This window comes from Meleagris gallopavo, chromosome 2, assembly GCF_000146605.3.
Source record: "Meleagris gallopavo isolate NT-WF06-2002-E0010 breed Aviagen turkey brand Nicholas breeding stock chromosome 2, Turkey_5.1, whole genome shotgun sequence".
In the NCBI taxonomy this organism is placed as follows: Eukaryota; Metazoa; Chordata; class Aves; order Galliformes; family Phasianidae; genus Meleagris; species Meleagris gallopavo.
The window spans coordinates 41494561-41512842 of record NC_015012.2 but is presented as its reverse complement, the minus strand read 5'-3'; the positions used below and the strand labels follow the sequence as shown (position 1 = coordinate 41512842).

Genomic DNA, 18282 nt, shown 5'->3' with positions numbered 1-18282 from the left:
AACACTAGTTCTCATGAGAGAACAAATTGCAGCCAACAAGAAAATTTGAGGAGAAAAACTGACTTTTTCAGTTTATTATAACAAAAGATAATAAACTTTCTCATCCTAGAGCTGCAATTATCTGAGTGTAAAATTTGTGCATTTCTCCCCCCCCCCCTTCCTCCACTTAAAATAAGAGTCAAGTCAACTCCAAAACCACAGCTCTCTAGAAGCACCACAGTCATCATAGAAAGAATTTATCCTCAACTCTAGTTGCCAACTGACTCATTTCTCCCAGTGACACCATTAGTTCATAGGTAGTCTCTCAGGCACCAACTACCATTATAGAACAAGTTCATTTACATGAGGGAATAGTTTTCCCATATATGAATTTTTTTCCTTAGAATAATAACACTTGTCCAAAAATCAAGCATCTGGTTCTGTTAAATGCTTTACAAGTTCTGTATTTTACGGGGACCTTTTCCCCCTTACTCAGGGTGACACTTACTCAGCATTAACTGCTATGGTCCAAAGTAACTGCTGAATTACTGCAACATACTGAATAACAGTAGGCTAGGTTGTGTTGGTGTCTACTTAAGGAATAAAAATAAAAATGGAAAAAATGGGAGGGAGAAGAAATGTAACAGTGAACACCATTTCCCTGAACTATGCAAGCTGCACCATCCCACTGCACAGGTACTTTTTGGAGTACCAAGAACAGAGGCAAGATTCATGTCAGCAGAGTCCTACTTCAAAGCTCAGGATCAACTCTAGCCAATACACATGAGTTAAGCTTCAGCAAGAGGTATGTTATTTTATTTATTCACCCTGTGAAAAAAATACTGTGGTCTGTACTAAAAAAAAAAAAGACACATTTAGTTTTCATAATCAGTTGAACAGTCGATACTATGCATATCAAAACACCTCCAATTAACTTAAAGGTGAGATTGCTTTATCTGAAGATGACAATGCTTCGGGGATAGAGGATCTTACCAAGGTATATAAATGCCTGACAGAAAGAAGGTTCTTCTAATTGCTCTCTATGATTTTATTGTTCATGCAAGAATGCATGATATCAGCAGAAAGTTACATGCATCTTTGGAAGCCTCAGTCCAGGAGTAGACAGTTAGCCCAGGTCTTACCATTCTTACTTTCACCATACAGTTTTCATAGAGAAAAATTCACCTAGTTCTGTTTCTGGTTGACCACCACAACTTGCGCTGCAACTTCCTTCAACTTTTCTAAAGCTCCTCCCTACAAGTCTTCAATTAGAGTTGCAAACCCCTTTGGAAGAGTGAAACAACTCAAAGCAATGGAAAGCTAAAATCTAGCTTCCAAATGCAGTATCACAGTGCTTTGAAACTTGCACACGCTCATTTATTTATTTATTTAAGAAGGATGCAACCAATGGATATTGCTGCCAACTGCAGCTTCAGGGAAAAATTTTATATACAATATAAGTTCTTTACTTGAACCTAGACCAAACCACAAAGCACAACACTCTTATTTAAGAACATATTTGTGCTTCTAATAACTCATGGTCAAAATTATTATTCCCTATTAAAAATAATAATAAAAAGACAACCTTGTTAAAAAAAAAATCATTTTACAGAAAAACAGGATCCCACAAGTATAAGCAAGGACTTGAATTAGAATTTGTCTCTCAAAGAAGTCCCCATCAAACAGTGTGCTTGGCTTTGTGGCAGGGCCAGTTGGGCCTGTGGCCCACTCCTGAGTGCTGACACACAGGCAGTTCCCTTTAAGATCCTTGGAGTAAGACGTACACTTCATCAAAATTATCAGGCTTACAGCCTCAGCCAGACAGTCTGAAATAACACGACAGCAGCAGAGTAAGGGCAAAGAAACCCAATCGTTTTCCTTAACGATATTCACTGTAGAGCACCAAGAAAAGTTAATTGAATGGTGAAGGAACTTTGACATTTGACAGATATTTCACTGTCAAGGATTTGTTAGTGGCCACTGTGTGTGTTTTCTAATACATAATTACAACAAATTTCTGTCAGGCATAGCTGCATCACTCCCATTAGAAACACAGGCACTGCAACTGCCTTCCTGCAGCAGGAGCTAAACACAATTACAGATGCCAGAAAGCAAATTGTACTTTGAGCAGAACACACGTAAGAAAATAAGAGAACAGAGAGCTGGGATGTCTAAGTAATCATTACCTACAACTTTTATCTGTTTAAGTTAAAACTTAAGAATCCTAAGGTGCATCCTTAATGAAAATGAAGTAGGTTTAAATTCATTTAAGGAATGAAGCAAAAAATATCCTCCTAAAACTCAAGAGCCCACTAACCATGATCTTAATTTTCAACAATATTCTCAGAAGATATCACGATGAGGACTGTTACCTGCATTTGATTTCAGCCCTAGGCTTTTTGGAGAATAATTTGTTGCTGTCTTTAAAAATTGAGAGGGGGAGAAGTCTACAAGATAAACTTGCACCTATTCCAAAGAGCTCAAAAAACAAGACTCCACCCCCCTCCCTTTCTATCATAAGGAGTTTAAGATATTCCTTTAGCATAGCCAAAAGTAACAACCACCTTACACTTCACAAAACCCAAATATCTCAAAGGTAAAACATAAAATTCCAAGGAGTAAAAGGAACTTACCAGGAGCAGCAAATCTTCATGTGTTCAAAGGAGGCAATTTAGACAAACATCTTTACAGCCTCCCTTTAGTCCTAAGATTTTCAGCCTCCTTCACTTTTTGAAATAAGGAAATACAGAGCCAACTTTGACACGTCCTTTGCTTGCTGTCTCAGACCAACAGCATCATCATCTGCTGACACCTCTGGTCAGCACCAACCTGTTATGTAGTCAGGTTTTGCCCTTGGCTGAACAGACGAGTCAATGCTTATTTCGTTCTCAACTGCTTTGCAGCTCCCTATCACCTTCCATCTCTTTTATTTGTCATTTGAGCTCTGAGGCAAGGTTCTTTTTAGGAAAATAGTACAATGCCACAATAATGCAAATAATAAATCAAGTTCACATCAAATGATTAGATTAGCCATGTTTCTGATGAAGAGCAACTCCAGTGGACATACAGGAATCAAAGTTTAATATCATGTAAAGCTAATCAGTCAGGCACAATTAATGGCACAGAAGCAGTGTTATGATGGTGGTTACTCTTCCTGAGGCTATTACAAAATCTCCCCCTTAGGAAAGGCACTGGCCTGGAGAAGTTGTGTTCTTTCTGGGAAAGGCAGCAGAAGAACCACATCTAAAATAATTTTCCCTAGCTTCCTGTTGGCCAAGTCTATCTTTTTTTCTTTAAAGACAAAAAAAGAAAAAACAATCACATTGTACTTACATCTTCAAGACTAGAAGCATATGGAGAAAAAGCTCCTCAGACATTCTATTTCTATAAAAGCAAAAGGTTATAATATAATCATTCACTGATGTGTGAAACTCAGATACACAGACTTGCCTCTTTTACAGGTTCTTCATCCAGGGTAGCTTCTTCCACCACAGGCTAAGGAACAGAAAGGAAAATTTTCATGTGAATATACGTTCTTAGAAAAGAAAGCTCTAAGCCAGATTTTAGCACAAAGCAGTCTGTTTACATTTAGTCAGTTACATCATTCTAAATTTATACTACCACTACAGGTACATTCAACTATCCACATTTAATACAGGTAATAAGCTTTGAATCCAAGAACATAATCTTCCTCTCATAGATAAGTGTAAATTGCTCCAAAAAGTAATGTCTTTTTTTTTTCCCCCCCCAAGGAAACTACAATAGATAAAAAGAGCACAATAACACAGAGAGCAAATTCTTAGCGACAAAGCACTGTATTTTCAGCAGTCACCATTAGCTACGCATTTTTGCCAACAATGAACAAGAGCCTGCATGCCACATTTGTCCAAAATCTGTACCAGCAGAAGTGACCCATTGTCACCCAGAACTGAAATGCAGCAGCCACCACTTCACTGTGCTTATATACACTGTTTGGTCTCCATAAATGTTCAGCAAGTGTTGATGAATGTCAATGGGTGCTATTTTCTCTGCATGGAGAAATTCAATGACACACTTTTGCTTCATCTGCACTTCCATGTCAGACACCATTTTGTCAGACTGCACCTCCGCTGCCATCTGTCACACAGCAACAAAGAGTAATGGGATATTTGTTTAGCCTCTGCTTCTGTACCACCAACACCCACCTCTGATGTCATAGATCAACATAATAAAATAGGAGGCATTACTTCCAGAGCAATCCTCGTAAGCTACAATAAAGCCATATACTATTTGCTGAGTATCTACATGACTTATTCAGTTATTCACAACTTAACATATATGTAAAAATTTTTATATTACTTTGAGCACACAGAAGAAAGCAAGAGCACACTGGCAATGAGATGGCCAACGAACAGTTGAAACTGGGTTTGTCAGAGAAATGACAAAAGAGTGAAAGAAGATTATTCATGAATAACATAAATTTGAAGCCCAGTAGAAGAACAGTAACTTCTGCTAAGAAGAGAGAACATATGCACACTTAAGGTCATATTTTCTAAACACAACTTCCACATCAATATTAACATTTTAGTGAGTGCTGAGTTCTAGTCTAAGCTGACAGAAGGAAGCTGAAAGCTTAAGCAAGCATCCCATCCTCCAAAAAACACATCCCCAAGGCTGTAACTTACTCTGCATCCATAAATCTGCCTAAGCACAAAGAAAATTCAGAGCCAGTAAATATCCTCATGTTATTGCTCTCTTACCAGGAAGTTAATGACCTCCTGAGCCAACAGATGAAGGCAGCATTTTGTCCCTTTCTTCTCTTGCACAATAATAAAACAGAACATGTCCTCAATGCACTCTTACTTATGATGCGATTGATTTACTATAAATGCTATCATTAATATCTGCAAGTCATTCACCTGAGTCACGCACAAGCATTCTTAAACACATCTATTTTAAAAGGCTTTTTGGCATTGAGGGAGAGGAGAAGCATACCCATACTGCCTAAGAAAGAGGAGCCGTCTCCCTCCTTGTCGACTAACTGTGAAAGGCTTACACAAAAAAAAGAACAACTTGCAGACAGCCACAAAAAACACATTATCCCACACAGCCTGAGAGCCTATGACAGCTCCCAAGACGCAGTTCAGACAAGCATTCAGGCTGCAACAGCCCATCATGGAGCCAATGGCATCACTGATGGAAACTATGAATGCTTTTCATGGATGAGAGCCCACAGGATACCAAATTAATTTTGTGTACCTTAACTAGATTTGAGCAAATAGCACTGCAGGAATTCTTCCCACAGCAAAACCTAAAGGCTGTAAGATCTCCTGTCTATTTAATACGTTTAAAAGAGAACAATAAATCTAGGAGATTAAGTGATGCTTTATCTGTTATTCTTATGTAAGCAGTAAAGCACTGTTCATAACTTTCTGATCTTTTTGTAAGTGAAATCTTATCAAGAACAATCATCTTACATAGTTTATAACTATGGTACTCCTTAAAGCAAGAAATGATTAAAAACAAGCAGACAAAAACCAAAACCATCCATGTGATTAACTGTCTGTGTAAAGGGTCAACTCCACTGGTAAGGAGACCCACAAAGTTTTGTTGCTTTGACTGGAAGAAGGGCCTAAATGCCTCTCCAGCAACAAGGGGAGAAAATAAGGATGTTGTCATCTCAGGCAGCGGTTACTGGGCCTTAGTGCAAAGCTGAGAGCTTCACCTATGGTCAGAGGTTATTTTTTCCCCAGGGGTTGATGCACAAAAGGACACCTGAGCAATGGCTGAGTGTCTCCTGCCTAGGGCAGAAAGACACTGGGTGCACACACACTGAACAGAGGCAAATATTGCAGTAAGCGGAAAGGTAGATTTGGTTTGAATAAGAATAGCAGCATTTCTATGAAGTCCAGTAGAAAAACTGTCCAGGGATAGAAGTCTCCTCATTGGGGAGGTGACTGAGCAAGGTGCTAGCTGACTACCTGAAGTCAGAAGCAATGTGGAGACTCTCAGATCCAGCCTGCATTAGCACACAGGGCTTCTTACACAGCCTGGAGCAGGAGGCAGCACTCGCACTGAACGCAAAGCTCTCTGACTCTTAAACTAGTAATGAACCTCAAGGCTACCGCATGAGCAGCACCAGGATAACAACACATGGTAGCATCACTCCTGCTGTGCTTCTCAGGTATTAAGCCCACGCTTTGTAGAAAACCTTTCCCAGAGTTCTGGGGCTCCTCCTCTGAGGCATTCAACATTCCCACAGCATCTGGTTGAGCTACGCTACCCTCCACATCCCCTCCAAAATCCATCTCAGAACTGAGTCGCAAAAGCCAGGAAGACTTTAAGCATAAATGAAACTCATCGGTACACAGCAAACAGCATTCACACAAACGCCACTCCTCTATTTACATCACCTGGTGAAACAGTCGACTGAGAACGCACTGTTTCTCACGCACTACTCGGCAGCCCCAGAAATACTCATCCAGAATCCACGGTGCCCACTACATCACTCAAAGATGATGCCCTTCCTTGACATAGGTCTCAAAACTCAGGCGATGAAGCCGCTGCAATCCCAGCTGACGGTATGTGAGGCACAGCTGCAGGTGCTGCCCCAGCTCTACGGCACCGGCCCAGCACCTCGGGGCGCTCCCCTCCGCCGTCGCCTCCGGCCGCGCGGCAACAGGTGCGGAGCCCGCGGGCTGCTCACCTCCGTCTCCATGGGCTCCACTTCGATCCCTTTCCATAGTTCCAGCAGGTGGGCGATCGGCATGCTGCCGGGAGATGCCTCGCAGGAAGAGAGGGGAAACGAAATACAACTCAGAAAGCGGTGGCCGCCGAAAACAGAGGGAGGTGCGAAGGCACCGGAGCGAGACCCAGCGCGGGACCCTCCGCCCGCTCGGCAAGATGGCTCCGCGCCGCCCGCCCCGGAGCTGCGAGAGGGACGACGCCGCTCCGCTCCGCTCCCCACCGGAGCCGCTCCCGCACCGCGGCCAAAGTTGCGGCCGAGGCTGCGCTACGCCGCTGCTATAGCAACGGTACCGCCGGGGCTGCGCCGTCCCGCTGTGCCCTCCGCCGGCTGAGACCGCGGGGCAGGAGAGGAAAGCGGGAATAAAGGAGCGGTATCGTCTTGGCGGTGATTCAGAGCACGGGGATGTGGCGATTAGAGAGCACTGCTAACAGTAGAGCCGGAGTTCACCGATCTGGATGTTGTTCCGGTCTAGGAAAAAAAAATAAATAAATAAAGCAAGCGATCATTAAAATAAACGCTTTACTCCCAGCTGCACTACAGCAGACACCACGAGCTTGCCAGCCGCAGGGACCGGGGCTTAAGCGGTATGATTTGGATTCCAGTCAACTGAGGCTAACAAAGGTGCATCACCTCCTTCTGACAACTTTATCATCATGTTCCCAAAAGCATTAGCGGTAAACAAGTCGCTACTCAAAGAACCATCTCAGAACAAATAGTCAACATGCAGAATGCATTTTTCTTCTGTTCCGTGCTCAAGAAGTGACAGATTACTCTACAGCAGCGATTAGCTAATTCAGAGCAAGCATTAAAGACCAACGAACACCACACAGAGGAACACCGAAGCAGCAGCAGCATCCCACCCTGGGCTCTGACCCACATCCCCCCAGGTCTGCTCAGCAGCAAGAAGCTGCCCTGAGAACCCCAGCACCACAGGGGTCTATAGGGGAGAGACAACAGCTCGCTCACAACAGAAGATACATCAGCTGGAGCCACAGAGTTGTGCATTCAGTCACTGCTGCCAGTGCTCAGCTCCCTAATTCTGTAGTGGAATGTGAGCCTAGATCAAGTGCTCAGAGCACAAAGCTGGCTGGCTTTGGGGCACAGAGCATGGACATGACAAGCCGAGAGCAACAGCAAAGCACCTGCAGCAGTAAGGAGCTCAGATGTGCCCATGTAGTCCTGGGTGAGGGAGATGAAGGGAACAGGATGGCCATCGTTGCATCTGCATCCAGGTTCTTCATCAGGTGCAGGCAGATCTAATATGTTTACCTCTTTTACAGAAGAGAGATTTAACTCTTGAGACATGCAGTTTAATGTTTAAATATTTAACTTATGACTAAATTTGGTTATAATGAATATTTTCATTTTAAAAAAAATCAATATTCATTTGTGTGAAGTACAAACAGAAAACTGAATGAGATCTTGTTTCAACTTTTGCAAACACTTATGTTTCAAGTGCAACACACGTACACCAGAGTAGCTACTGAATTCTTTCTGTACTGCAAGATAAATTGGACCTCAATCATCTGGCCTAAAAAGAAAATAGAGTCTTTCAACCTCTTCTATAGAAAAAAAAAAAAAGTAAAACAACGCATCTCGGTTCTGTTTGGCTGTATTTTGTCACCACAGTAATCCCACTGAAGACTGTGGAATGTTTTTGACGAGAAGTTTTGCAAGGACAGGGGCACCTTGACAGATAAGGTTACTGTTTTTCTTCTAGATGAAGAGAGCATTGTGCTAGAATCTTCATCCATAGGAAAAAAGCACCTTGACATACCCCCAAGCTTAAAATTCCTGAGTACTTGGCAAATGAAGCTCACCAATATTTGATGTAGTCAAGAATTTGAAACAAAGGTTAATCATGGCATGCTAAAGGTAATTATGTCACTGCAGAATGATGAGTGGCATTTAACTGACAGCCAAGATTGATGTTACTTTCTATGAATAGAGCAGCAAAGAAAAATCCATGCTTCCCTCCCCAGGTCCCTGTGATCCACTTACAGAGATATCAGATGCAAAAGGGAATGAGTTTCACAGAATTGGGAATTTTTGAAAATGGAAAGTACTGTTTCCCATTTGATACACAAAACAGAAGATGGGGACCTTAGGAATGCCCTTGAATAATTCTTTCCTTATTTGAGGGCGTTCCCAAGGTCCCCATCTGCATTTAAATATCTCTTCCTGCTGCCTACAAGACATCATCTACAAGAAGTCCAAAGGCTGCTCATTACAGTAACCTCTAAAACAACCAGACCATACAACAAAGTGTGCTCTCAGATTCTCACAGAGGATGCCTAGGACTCTGAAAGGAATTAAGTACTGTATCAGCAACTCCTCCTGAGATCACTTCAGGTTCGTGTTCCTGAGCCACATTAAAGACTTTCTCTGGTCTTTTCCAGTGATTCCTGCTGTATACTGCAGCCAAAATGGAAGAACACTTGAGGCAGGAAAACCTTTGCCCTGCAAATACACACTGATTTCAAACAAGAAATCAAATTCTAGCTCACTTATTCTGTAGAATATTTGTACGTATGTGTTGTGTACACAGGCACAGATTTGGGTGGAGCACTTGAACAATACTTTGGAATACATCAGCTGATAGTAATCATTTGGTATGAACTGTAGGAATAGAAGACTGAGGGAGAAACATCAATGAAGGTCACGCTGCAGCCACCCCACAGCGCAGAAGAGAGTGTGTACACAGATCACAGACAAGAAGAATCACAAGAGCAAGTGCAGGTGTCCAAGCATATCCAAGTCACTGCACCAGGCTAGCACTGCTCAGTGCCCACCATGAATGCATACATCGCAGCCCTTCTAGTTCACCATGGCACGAGCATAAAAAAAAAAAAAACACCACAGCCTTGTATTAGTCTCAGTTTCATAGAATTATTAAGAGTGGAAAACACCACTAAGATCATAGAGTTCAACCACCTACTCATCCCCACTAACTTCATTCCTCAGTGCCACATCTTCACACATTTCTTGAACAGGGATTCCACCACCTCCTTGGGCAGCCTGTGCCACTGCCTGACCACACTTTTTTTTTTTTTGGAAAATATTTATTTTTTATAATATCTAACCACAATTTGTCATTATGCTGTGAATGGTAAATGGAGAAAAAGACCGTGCACAATCAGTTCTTTATAATCTATGCAACTCACCACTGCTCATGTCCAACTAAGTCTGTATTAGACAGATGAAGTTCAGTGCCAAAATACTAGAAGTTAGTGAAAATAGTGCAGTTTAATAACTGCACAGGAGCTCTGCATCACCACAATGGAGCAAAGTCTCAGCTGCCTGTGCCTTTTTTGTTTTTATGCCAAAGTCATCAAAATCCAGTCATGCTGACTGAAAGCAGGCAAACAAACAAGATCCCCCACGCTACTGTTTTTTCCCCGAGAGCAGATGTTGAAATGCTTTAAGCTCATTACTAAAACAAGATGACTGCATTTCCTCAGCAAAAGCTGTCTCTGTTCATGCTTCAGCATTAACTATCTCATGTTCAGTGTTGGTGGATATTCACCATCACTTGAGCAGAATACGGGGAGAAGCAGAAAACAGTGCTTACACACAGCTAAGCAAGCACAGAGGAAATATTGCTTACTCCAACATAAGGGGTGCCTCTAGTGCTAATAAAATCTACTATTTAATTGTGAATTAGATGCCCAGTCATTCCTCAGAAGCACAAAAAAATGACTGGAGGCAGATAAAATAGGGCATTCAGCATCAAAGCAGTGTGCATCTGTTGCCTGCAAATCTCAGAGCTGAACATTTGCAAATTAAAATCGTGTTCACTGTGTCTCCTGAAATATGAAATGCTGAATGCTAGAGAGCAGCTCTACTTAATTGCTGACCTTTGCAGTTCTCTGGCTTGCCCAGCCGTACTTAATGAGAAGATCTAGGCCGAACAGCAAGATCAATGCTGAGGGAGCAACAGTGGTAATCAAGCTCCATCTCCAAGCAGAATGGAGATGTAGGAGTGGTAAAGTGTCATGACATGAGGCCAGCCAAGGCCATTTTCAGCTGCACTATCTTCTCTTGCACTGACACCTTAGAGAGCTGAGCAGTCAACTACAGGACACTCTTGTCTGCTATCACCTGCATTTAATATGAAATTAATGGACTCCTGTGGTAAAGATGCTGACTCTCAGAAGCTTTCAGTCAAGTAATCTCTCAAACACCAAGCCCTCACACAAGCTTCTGGGATACACCCCACTGAAGTTGTACCCATAAGGAAAAACACCAGTTCAACAAGTTCAGTGAATCCTTAGAGTTGGAAGAGACCCTTGAAGGTGATCTAGTCCAACTCCTCTGCAATGAATAGGGACACCTACAGCTACATTAGGTTGCTCACAGCCCCATCCAGCCTGACCTTGAACATCTCTGAGGACAGGGCATCTACTGCCTCTTTGGGCAACTTGTGCCAGTGCCTCATCATCCTTACTGTAAAAACAACATTTTCCTTATATCTGACCTAAATCTCACCTTTCCCCTTGTTCTGTCATAATAGATCCTGCTTAAAAGAAGAAAAAAAAAAAAAAAATACTTACCTCCTTTCCTACAGCCCCTATTTGGAAACTGACAGGTCTCTATCATGTCTCCCCAAAGCTTCTCTTCTCCAGTATGAACAGCCTCAGCTCTTTCAGCCTGAGTTCAACACAAATTAAGTGTAGAGAACATTTCCCTGCTGTAAATGACTAGAGTAAGTTCTGCCATTTCACATTTTCAGATTGCAAGCACAGAGGACACCATTTCACTCCAAACAGATTGCATGACTCCTTGAGGAGCAGCTCAAAAGGCAGCAGGGCAGAGCCTCAGCAGACATGCTGCCATGTGCAGTATTTGGCTGAGCAAAGGGTCTCCTGCTTTCAGCAGGAGTAGGGCAGATGACACTAGCAGCTCAAGCCAGGCTGAAGCATGATTTCTCAGCAACTTCAGCAATTCAAACAGTTGCTGCAGTCAACATAAGGAGATGGAAAGGGGAGAGTCACACTGCCCTCAGTCTGAGGTCAGGGAACTGGTTTGGAGTCCCCCTTAGGAACCAGCCTTCATCTCCTGAATTCTACTGAAAGCAGCAGAAACAGCTTTGCTACATCAGCCAGGCCATAGAGAAGGGAAGCTGAAACACCATCTAAATTGTAAGGGAACAAGCCTACATCCTATCACTGTAGTGGAAGATCAGCTGCACTAAACCCAGGGTGTGATCACCTACCCAGCCTTAGTGTGCATGGAGGAAGTCGAGCCCAAAAGGTAAATTCAAGTCTTGGTTTGTGGGAATATAAGAAAGGCTATTCAGAGCAGCAGCTGTAGAGCAAGATAAACAGCATAAGAAAGCAGTGCTGAGAACCAAGGACATCTCCAGAAGCAGAGAAAAGCAAATAAGCTGTCCGATAGCCATGTGATGATGGTCCTGATTGGAGGAAGACAACATGGCTAGAAGTGATTCATGGCTCCAATTGGATAAGTGCCTGCAGGCACAGTTAAGGAGCATTTGTGAAGTGTTTTGTTGACATGTAAAGGCAAGTGGGAAAGTTAAAAGAAAACTTGTGAATCCATATAAGGGATGTTAGAACCTGTAATAAACAATTTGGATCATTCACATCTAAGTCCATGCCTCAGACACTGCACTGGTTAACCTTCACTGGCAGAGCAGGCTGCTCTCGCACAGCTCACCATTAGTATCCATCGCTGCATTCAGAAGTTGTACTCCTGAAGCAAATCAAGATGCTTCTTTTCTGTTCAGATATGTTGACACTACACCCATTTCAGACACAGAGCCATAGAAAGTAACTTAATTGCGAGGCCAAAATGCTTGGAATGAATGCTTCCCATACAAACTTTTGGAATTCCAAGAAGAAAAAGAAAACACAATCCTCTCTCCCCCATCTTCCTGGAGTCAATATCTAAAGGTTTACACTACAGAAAGAAGAGTAAGTAGCCTAGGAGATACTGTGAGAGCAGAGAAGGTAAGGTTGCCTAGATATACATGTCATGAAGTGTCTGGAGCATGCAAGCAACACTTCTCCAATGTAAAGTCAGCAAGAGTAATGCTTAAATAACAGAAGATTACACACCAAGTGACAGAAATCCAAATGCTGATTTCCCATTGACTGTGACAGGCATTTTAGGTGTGTGAGGACAAGAGTCTCAGCTCAGTTCTGGACACATTTGCACTTAGAATCTGCTGAAAGATCGCAAAAATTGATGCGCACCACTGAAACAGCATCAAGATAAAATGGTACGCGTAGATTAAGGTGCTCCTAGAAGAATATTCAATTTCAATTAACATGAGGGAAAGCAGCAAAGCACCAGGCAGCGTCACATATGTTGCCAAGTGACATTAAATAGAGTACTCTAAATTCACCAGCTGCCTATTTCCCCATCAGTATGCCTGTCCAAGCAGACAAAGAAACTCTTTCAGTGTATAACAGAAGTATAAGATTTTCAGCAGCTGCGAAGTAGTGGGGAAAAAAAAACGAAAACAGCCAAACTGTTTGTGCAGAGCCTACTTGCATTTGACTCAGGATGTAGCACCCCACAGAGGTGAGGAACAGGGCACTGGAAAGGTTTGCTCCCAAGTTACTACCAACTCACGCAAGCTGCTCTGCTCTCAAGTGGCAAATCATGAGCTCACCCACACAGAAGAATAAATCCAGCACTGATGGGAACTGTTGTGGCTGGCTTGGTTGCACAGGTTCCTCACTGAGGGATCTACCTACAGACAGAATGCTGACAGCCTGTCCAAAGAAAACAGCACCAGGCCACTGCCGTCACAGTGCTTTTACCGTATCAAGTATCATTAGCTTGGAAGAAAACCACTGCCTCTCAGTCAAATAGATGCAATGAGGAATACAGAAAGCATACAAATAAAATAGGAAGTCAAGAGCTCCTGACCCCCAAAAAGAACATGCAGTGAGATTTCAGCCCCTTTCACCAGTTCACACTATGTTTCCAATGATGATTTTAGCTGGAAAATAAGAAAGCATCTGATGGAGTTTTCCCAACCTCCTGCAGTCTCTTCTATTAATTTTAATGAACACTGCAGGTGATAAGCATCTGATTCTGGGAGGGGAAAAAGAAAACAACCAGCTACTCAGAACTGCTATTTTTAAGCAAGTTTCTTCAGTGTTTTGAAGTTTAAATATGCAAAAGATAAGTGACAGATTTTTTTTCTGTTAAATTATGTCATGCTGCATATTTTGATAACGCTTCCTAGTGAAAACCAGTTATTTTTCCAGAGAAAGCATAAGATGACTGAGGTACAGCTTTGAATATCTTTAGATACTCTTGAGTTTACTGAAGAAATGAAATACATTATGGGTGATAACTGACAGTTTAAGACTGTAGTCCAGTGTATCTCTCTCATCAACACAATTTCATGAACAATCACCCTGATCAATACAGTAGTGCAAAAGTGACAGCAGGAGCAACAGCCCCCAGCAGGATGCTGGGGACAACAAGCTGTAGGTGAGACCTTCATCCTGTCACACTCTGACAGTAAGAGAGGAACGAGACAAGGTGGCACCATCCCCACATCATTCATACTTTGGTTTTGTAGGGAAAGGAAAGATGACCTACTAAGCAGCTCAATGGACAAATCAGAACTACATTGCTCAAGGGATGAAACTATTTGTTACTTGCACTGCCCATTAACAAGAGATATCCACTGCAATATAGCTGACTCCTTCTAAAATAAACATTACACGTCACACAAGTATCCTCAACGGCATAACTAACAAGAAAAGTTACATGTGCAAACTCAAAGTCAATCCTCTTGTCAGGACAGTGGCACAAAAAACCAATCATACCACATAAGCCAATCTCCATCCTTACTGATGAGTGTAAAATTTTAGTACCAGCAACTTACAGTGATGTTAGTGCTGTTACTAATTGTATTTATTGAGAGAAAAATGATGTAGGAGAAAAAAATCCCAGCTAGCAAAACAGTCTGAAAACCTGAGTTACTGATTTCCTGTGTTTTTCCTATCATTTGCCATCTTGTTATCTGGAGAGATTGAAAAGATCCAGTAGAGTTTATAAATTATTCATTCCAACATTCATGTGGTTTCTTGATACTCAGTAAAATTAAGTCTATAATAGAATTTCCTCTTTGGCTTATGTTTGATGTCCCCTTCTACATTATGATTTCTATGTTCTGCTTTGTGAATTATTATGCGTTACTAGTTAGCTTTTGCACTTCTCACAAATTTCAAAGCATAGTTTCTTAAGCAATGCATGAAAGGCAAAGCCTGCTGAAGATGGTCAGTAAAAAGCTTACTTGTATTAGAAAATAAACATAGTCGTTCTGCAAGTAATTATTGCAAATAACCTTTAAAGCAGCCTTCCAGAAAGCTTCAAGGGTTCCTACACAGGCAACCAAATGAACCTGACCACTGTTCAGCCAAAAACTTAGCCAAATGAGACAAGAATGAGACCATTGAGGATTTAAGACTGCCTGTAGCAATTCCATAGCAGTATAAAAATCAGAGGAACATGAGGCTACAGCAGTCAAAGACAAATCAGAGGTCTAGGTTCTGACAGTACAAATGGGGGGCAATTTCCCTTGTCAGAAGTGGAATTCTACATGAGCAGTCTTGCTTCTACGTTTCAAAACAAAGTCCTCATTGGAGTTACTGAAACAGATACTTAGATTGTGTTGCAGACTCTGAGCTAGTCTTAACCACCAGATCTGCAATTTACTTGTCAAGGCTAAGTAATGTTGTATAGACTAAGGTAAGAATAGACCTGCAGAAAGAATAAGAACAAAAAGTTCACATTTAGCTGGCTTGCACAGATTCTTGATCAATTCAAATCTCAAACAATTAGTAGAAGTCTTACACAGAGTTTTGATTTATCTTCTATGAGCAGATCAACAACACAAGGTATATTTCTTTCCCCAGCTTTATTTAACACATCTACACTTCTCTACCAGGTTTAGCATTTTCCCCTTGTGAGCTTATATAAAACCCCCAGGTGGGTCATCAGGATTTAAGTAACTCCTACACCGAATGATTGTCTTCAGCTGATTTTTGAGGCTAAAGTTGGCCCTACAGATCCAGCTAACATGGACTGCCTATAAAAATGCTGTTGATACAGACTTCTGCTTTTATAGGGCTGACAGAAGTCCTGTGCATACCACAAAGAGAACTCCACATTTAATTGACTTCTGTTCTGCTCCAGCAGAGCTGACCCTTCCAATCACAGTCCTTGATACAAGCAGGCTCTAACTTTACTTCTCTCTAGGCTCACAAGGTTGAACTAGCATTTTTAAGGGACATCAAATGAGTCTGCTTTCACCTTTCTGTTCCCAATTAGTTTTCAGGTATGTGTTGTCTGATCCCTCTTTTAACAAGTTGACCTTCCCAAAGCTGTGGAGAATATTGCCGTGAGATGTCTCACTATAAGACGTGTTCAATTTCTGTCATCCTTACAAATAGGAAGGATTTCTAGGTTCCCTAGGGAAGACGTCAAGTTCAGTGAAGGGGAACTTGGTTCTAAACTATTTTCAATGCAGAGTCACATCCCCTTTATGAATTTTAAGAAGGTATTAAAAAAACACTGGAAGACAGAAAAGGTAACTTTAGCCTATGATAAAATAATCATGAAATAACTAGAGCCTCTTCTGGATTACCTACTATTGCATGCACAATGCTTACTCTCAGCACTTTTTAATTCATACTTAGTTCTTTTACATGAAAATATCTTCTAGTGGGCAAACAAGAAGAGGCGCATTGCAATTTTCCTCTTCAGAACCACAGATTTGCTTCTAGTTCCTTGCACTGGACATATATTAACACACACTTGCTTACCCTTGAGACAAACAGGGAGCTAGCTAAAGGAAGGATTCCTAATTCCTAAGGGTTTTAGCTCCTGAACCAAATCATCATAATGTATGGAAACTCTAGTATTTGCACTGCTTTTTTACATATTGAACCTTTATAAAATATTTTTCATTTTTTCAATCATAGTAATTGGACAGATCAATATGATAGGAAAGGCATTACAACAAAGCTGTGATGATGGAAGGACCAGCACAGTAGAAAGGTGCCATAAATAAAGGGATGAAGATTGCTCACCTGTATCAGAAGATTCCAGGTTCCAGGGAAAGCTTCACCACAAAGACATCTCCAGAAAGAGATCCTTCCCCAGTGGCATTCAGCCATTAAATGAGGTTTAAGAGGGGTGGAGCCTGGCTCCTTCTGATTGCACAGATGAATTACCTTTACTTGTGCTCCCGGGGCTGACTGGGTCTTTTCCCCAGGTGCTCAATCAGTGGTTCAGGCTGTGACTCAACAGATCCCATACACCAAGTCATCTTAAGCTTTTATTCATTAACTGAAGTAATTTCCCACTTCTATGCATGTCAGGTATCACCCTGTCTCGTAGATCCATAGACTGTAACAGACCAAATCTGTCCCAATTTCAGTGTTTAACTCCCCTAAATAGCCTTCAGGCAGCAATATTACTCAACATACATACTTGATAAAAGTAGTATTAGATCCTATCTGCACTGGCCTGGCAAACAAGCATGTTGTAACTAAAAAGTTATAAAACCATGTTAACTACAAAGACAATAAAAAATAATTCTAGTCATGTAAAGAAGGAACCCTAAATTCACTGTCCAACCTCAAACAAGTGAATTTGCCATGACATAAGCATCAATGTTCTGAGGTCTTGGGCAAGTTTTGCATGAACACAAACTTTCCTAGGATTTTCCTAGTAGCACAAAGTTGCAATGAAGGAAAATGATGCTTAGAGATCCTCAAAAGATTTGAAATTTAATAACCACTCAGCCATCAGTATACATATGTATTAGTCTGCTCAAGAGAAAATGTAGCCTTTAACTACAAATTCATATTGTTATGAAGGTCTTTTCTGGTAATTAAGTTTTGGCTTTAAAAGAAGAAAATGCTATTAGCACAATGAGAATCTCATGCTTTATTTCCTTCCTGTTGTACCAATGTTCTGCGTCAACCATTGAAAAGGTGGGAAGCTTTGTGCGCTTGCAAAGATAATCACTAGCCCTTATGGATAACCTCCTAAATGGCCTTGTGATGAATACAAGTGGCCTCAGGGGTCACCTGTACATTCTCAACAGTCTGAGTGAGTTTCACCTCTCATATTCAGGAGTGGAGAATAAAAACAAAGCTCTAGCGAGCTGGACTTGTGTAGTCAGCAAAAAATGGCAGCTGAGCACAACTGGTTCAGTTAATAACTTTTGACCACGTATCAACAGCTCATGTACTTCCATTAAAGCAACCATGGAATTACACTGTTAAGTTTGTGCAGTGTATCTCTAGTCCATTAACATAGAAGCTAACAATATCAGAGGAGTGAGAATTACTTTGCAGATGGCATAAACCCTATTATACTAAGAACATTTTGTTCTGCTATAATTGCATTGATATAACAAAGGGTGAGATCTAGCCCTTTTCCAGACCAGGGCATAACAAATTATTGTTCTCTCATTTCCCCAAACCTCCCGAAAAAATATTCCACTTGATGTTCCATTTTTCTAACTTTAATGAGTGGAGATGGTTCCTTGGGATATGGAGGAAAGGAAATAGGGTGAG

General features: G+C 41.5%; 1 protein-coding gene across 1 annotated transcript in view; it reads right to left on the bottom strand.

Annotated features, from left to right (window-relative positions):
- The window catches only part of RPS6KA2 (ribosomal protein S6 kinase A2), a 274636-nt gene extending 257767 nt beyond the window's left edge, over positions 1–16869 (bottom strand). The window contains exons 1-3 of the mRNA XM_031552440.1: positions 16786–16869; positions 6665–7174; positions 3430–3474 (exon numbers count right to left, since the gene is read on the bottom strand). Of these exons, the coding sequence (XP_031408300.1) occupies positions 3430–3474; positions 6665–6727 (108 nt within the window). The 5' untranslated portion in view covers positions 6728–7174; positions 16786–16869. The remainder of the gene's footprint in view (positions 1–3429; positions 3475–6664; positions 7175–16785) is intronic.
- Between the last annotated feature and the right edge of the window lie 1413 nt (positions 16870–18282).